At 40.0% G+C, this 5,349-nt stretch overlaps 1 protein-coding gene across 1 annotated transcript in view; it reads right to left on the minus strand.

The window, feature by feature from the left end:
* Window positions 1-43: 43 nt before the first annotated feature.
* LOC104982691 (zinc finger protein 280A-like) overlaps window positions 44-5,349 on the minus strand; it is an 8,587-nt gene continuing 3,281 nt past the window's right edge. The window contains 1 exon segment of the mRNA XM_010832122.1: window positions 44-217. Coding sequence (XP_010830424.1) covers window positions 44-217 — 174 coding nt within the window.

Here is a 5,349-nt window from a genome sequence, read left to right on the forward strand (position 1 = left end):
CCCGTTTTCGGTGGTGCCAGAACTGTAGGCAGCTCACAGGCCCTTAGGTGGTCTCTGGGTTAAGCCTGAAGGGAAGACGCCTCCTCAAGCCCAGGGCGCTGCTGCAGCTGCCCCTACAGGCGCCCTGCTGCCACTGATGATTGGCTGCCAGGTGTGGGCGCTGCAATTTGATTGGTCGCAAGGCCGAGTTGGGTGCAATGAGCACATGGTGACACCTCTGGAGGCAACAGCAGGGGGTGTAGTTAGGCTGAACCTGAATCTCAAAGGTCTTAGTTCTGTCAAGATTGTGCAGCTTACCGGAGGAGGGGGAAAAAAAAACAAACAGATTGCACTGTTGCCAGGGCACAGGGCTGAGAGCATCATCCGAGTCTACCAGGGGAGTCCAGTGATGCTGTCCAGCACTCACAGCTTTCAGGGGTGACCTGCCCCTTCCTTAAGGAACTTGACCATATACCTGGATCTTGAAGCCCCTCCTCTTGGTATTAAATTGGGATCAATACAGGGCAGCCTGCCCCTCTTTTTGCACAGCCTATATAGTAAGCTAAGAATGAGCTTTACTTCTATTTTTAAGTTTTAGAGACTTAGGCTTTTTAATGGCTTAGGAAAACAGTAAATAATATTATTTTCAGACATGAAAATTGTGTGAAATTCAACTTTCAGAATCCTTAAAGTTGAAACAGGGACTTGCCAGTTCCTTTGGTTAGTGTCTATGGCTGCAAACTTGATTAAGCACCAAAGATCATATTCACAAAGCTTAAAGTATTTCTTTCTTGGCCCTTTACAGAGTCTTTTTTAAATGCCCTGTTCTGCTGGAAGACTCCTTGTAATCATATGGGGCAATAAAGTTTTGGTTTTGTTACTATATTTTCTTCTCTATTATATTCATTTTTCTTTCTTTGTTAATTGCATTCCTTCTTATTGCTATGTTTGTTCTGCTGCTCACCTTTACAACTTTTTGAGATTGTTATTTGTAACTCTCATTTCTCTTATATGTAATGTTATAAATTTACTTTAATTTGTTGTTGTTGTTTAGGCCCTCAGTCATGTATGACTCTTTGCAACCCCATGGACTAAATGCAGCACACAAGGCTTCCCTGTCCTTCACTATCTCCTGGAGGTTGCTCAAACTCATGTCCATTGAGTTGGTGATACTATCCAAACATCTCCACCTTTTCTGCCCAGTTCTCCTGCCCTCAGTCTTTTCCAGCATCAAGATCTTTTCCAATGAGTTGGCTTTTCACATCAGGTGGCCAAAGTATTGGATATTCAGCTTCAGCATCAGTCCTTCCAGTGAATATTCAGAGTTGATTTCCCTTAGGATTGACTGGTTGGATGTCCTTGCTGTCCCAGGGACTGTCAAGAGTCTTATCCAACACCACAGTTCAAAAGCATCAATTCTTCAGCACTCAGCCTTCTTTATGATCTAACTGTCACATCCATACATGACTGCTGGAAAAAACTATAGCTTTGACTAGACGGACTTTGTCAGCAAAGTGATGTTTCTGCTTTTTAATATGCTGTGTAAGGTTTGTCATAGCTTTTCTTTCAAGGGGAAAATATCTTTTAATTTCATGGCTGTAGTCACTATCCACAATCATTTTGGACCCCAAGAAAATAAAGTCTGCCACTGTTTCCATCATTTTCCCATACAAATTTAACTTTACCACAATTTTTGCTGATTAGTATGTTCATTATCATTCACTTTCAAGTATATCCTAATATTCTCTTCTTAATACAAAGATTAGATATCTCATGGGCTTCCCTTGTTGCTCAAATGGTAAAGAACTTCCCAGCCAATTCAGGAGACACAGGAGGACAAGGTTCGATCCTGGGTCAGGAAGATTGGCATCTGCTCCAGTAGTCTTGTCTAAAAATTCCATGGAGATATGTATTAATATATTTATTGATATTTTCCAAATGAATGGCTTTTTAACATATGTTTCTTTGTCAATTTCTAATTATTGCATTATGGTCAGTTGACACAGTCTAAATATTATTGATTCTTTGTATTTGAAGTTTTCCATTCAATTAATTATACCATACTTTAGACTTCCATTCCATTGAAGTCAAAATGAAGAGGGTATGATGTAAAGAAAATATTTGAAATATCTACAATGTATATCTGTGAAATGACCTCCTTTAGGCTTCACAATTATTCCAGCAACTTTGAGTAGGAAACCTTTAATGAAGTTACAGGTTTTATTCAGATTTTACCAGTTTTCCCACAGATGTTCTTTTCCAGTTTCATATGCCCATATAGGATACCAAACTGCATGAGGATATATACTGAAAGCCTACAGATACCTCCCTTAGACCCTGGTCTATAGCAGTTTCTTAAACTTTCCTTGCTTTTCATGACTTTTGACAATTTTCAGGAGTCTATCGGGGACAGCTATTTTGCAGAATGACTCTCAATATGGCTTTGATATGTTTCTCCTGTGTGCACTGGGGTTTATATATTTTTAGAACTATACCTCCAAGGCAATTTAGCTTTCTCATCATTTCCCATCAAGGATCCATACTATCAATACGACTTACCACTAGTTCCTCTGCTATAAAGTTATCTCCTTCCCCCTGACATATTCTGTTTTTTGGAAACAAGTCACTAAACCCAGCCTACACTTGGGGATGGACATGGACTCTCATCTTGAGGAAAATATCTAAGAGATACACAAATTACTGAGGATACAAATTAATTGAAACTCATTTATAAGGACTATCTGGTTCTTCTAGCAATATCTTTTAGTTTTAAATTAATTAAATTAAAGTAAAGTAGAGATTTAATAGGTTTCCAATGTGGCGCTAGTGATAGGAACCTGCCAGCCAATGCAGCAGATGTAAAAGACACTGGTTCAATCACTGGGTGGGGAAGATCCCTGGAAAGGGAAATGGCAACCTACTCCAGTATTATTGCCTGGAGAATCCTATGGACACAGGAGCCTGGTGGGCTACCGTCTATGTGGCAAAGAGTTGGACAGGACTAAAGCAACTTAGCACACACAAATATTTAATACCTCAGTCACACTACTTACATTTTAACATCTCCGAATTGGCATATTGACAAGGAGATAGAAAACATTTTCATTGAGAATTCCCTAGTGATCTGGTAGTTAGGGCTTTGTGCTTCGACTGCAGGGGGCAGAGCTTCGATCCGAGGTTTAAGATCTAAGATCCCTTAAGCCTCACAGCAAGGCCAAAAAAAAAAAATACCTATAAGATGAACACTCTATCTGAAAAATCAGATAAAAGATGTAAACAGGTCACCTCACAGAAGAGAAAATATGTATTTATATATGTGAAATGGTGTCCATCCTTTTTAGGGAATACATGTAACAATGATTTAAAAAATTTCTATTCCTGCAGAAACTTCTGTTAATAGCACTGACTTAGATCATTGTTTTGCCAACATTTCTTCTTTTCAAACATAATGCACATTAACACATGAAACTGTTTTAGCTCTGTCTCAAAACATTTGCTATTTTCAATATAATTCAGTTCAAACTTTTTTTTTTCCCATAACAATTTCTCTTAGGAGCTGCAAATTATTTAGGTTCAGAAGCAGGAGTAGGAGGAACCTAAACCACAATATTAAAGAGGCTTCTGAATTACAGAGGTTCTACTTTTGCACTTTGGGTTCCTGGCAATCCTTACTCTAACCTCAACCTGTTTGCAGTTATATTTATACATTTTCAAATTTTGGGAGTTCTTTCCTCCTCGATTATCTTTCTGGGTTTTTGTTGGCCATGCCACAGAACTTGTGGAATCTTAGTTCCACAAGCAGGTGTTGAACTCTGGCCATTGTCAGTGAAAGCATCAAGTGCTAACTGCTGAATCAACAGGGAATTTTCGTATCTTTTTCTTTCTTTCTTTCAAATATTTATTCATTTACTTGGCGGTGCTTGGCCTTAGTTGCAGCACAAGGGCTCTTCAATCTTCATAGCAGCATGTGGGATGCAGGAATTTTATTTGTCACATGAGCTTCTTTTAGTTGCAGTATGTGGGATCTAATACCCTGACTAGGGAATGCACTTGAATTCTCTAATTTGGGAGCACATAGTCTTACCACTCGACTGCAGGGATGTCCTTCCCATGATGGAATCCGGGTCTCCCGCATATCAAGTGAATTCCTTACTGTCTTAGCCACTATAGCTTTGACTATAAGATCTTTGGTCAGCAGAATGATGCCTTAGCTGTTTTTTTATTTTTATTTTTTGCTGCCTACGTTTGTCATCGCTTTTCTTTCAAGGAACAAGCTTCTTTTAATTTTGTGGGTATACTCATCGTCCATAGTGATTTTGGGGCCCAAGAAAATAAAATCTGCTGTTGTTTTCACTTTTTCTCCATTGGTTTGCCATGAAGTGATGGGACCAGATGTCATACTCTTCATTTTTTGAATGATGAGTTTTAAGCCAGCCTTTTCACACACCTCTTTAGCCCTCATCAAGAGGCTCTTCATTTTCTGCCATTAGGGTGGTATCATCTGCATATCTGAGGTTGTTGATATTTCTCCCAGCAATCTTGATTCCAGATTGTGCTTCATCCAGCCCAGTGTTTTTCATGATGTACTCTGCATATAAGTTAAATAATCAGGGTGACAATATACAATCTTTACATACTCCTTTCCCTATTTGGAACCAGTCAGTTGTTCCATATTCAGTTGTAACTGTTGCTTCTTGACCTGCATACAGATTTCTCAGGACGCAAGTCAAGTGGTCTGGTATTTCCATCTTTTTTTTTTTTTTAATTTACAATATTGTATTGGTTTTGCCTTATATCTAAATGAATCTGCCACAGGTATACATGTGTTCCCCATCCTGAACCCTCCTCCCTCCTCCCTCCCTATACCATCCCTCTGGTTCATCCCAGTGCACCAGCCCCAAGCATCCAGCATCATGCATCGAATTTGGACTGGTGACTCATTTCATATATGATATTATATATGTTTCAATGCCATTCTCCCAAATCATCCCACCTTCTCCCTCTCCCACAGAGTCCCATCTCTTTAAGAATTTTCCAGAGTTTGTTGTGGTCCACACAGTCATAGGTCTCATCTGCAGCTGCTAAGCTGCTTCAGTCGTGTCTGAATCTGTGTGACCCCATAGACAGCAGCCCACCAGGATCCCCTGTCCCTGGGGTCCTCCAGGTAAGAACACTGGAGTGGGTTGCCATTTACTTCTCCAATGCATGAAAGTGAAAAGTGAAAGTGAAGTCACTCAGTCATGTCTGACTCTTAGCAACCCCATGGAATACAGCCTACCATACTCCTCCATCCATGGGATTTTCCAAGCAAGAGTACTGGAGTGGGGTGCCATTGCCTTCTCCCAAAGGTCTCAGCACTTCATGGCAAAT

The sequence above is a fragment of the Bison bison genome, unplaced genomic scaffold (assembly GCF_000754665.1).
Source record: "Bison bison bison isolate TAMUID 2011002044 unplaced genomic scaffold, Bison_UMD1.0 scf7180017864537, whole genome shotgun sequence".
Classification (NCBI taxonomy): domain Eukaryota; kingdom Metazoa; phylum Chordata; class Mammalia; order Artiodactyla; family Bovidae; genus Bison; species Bison bison.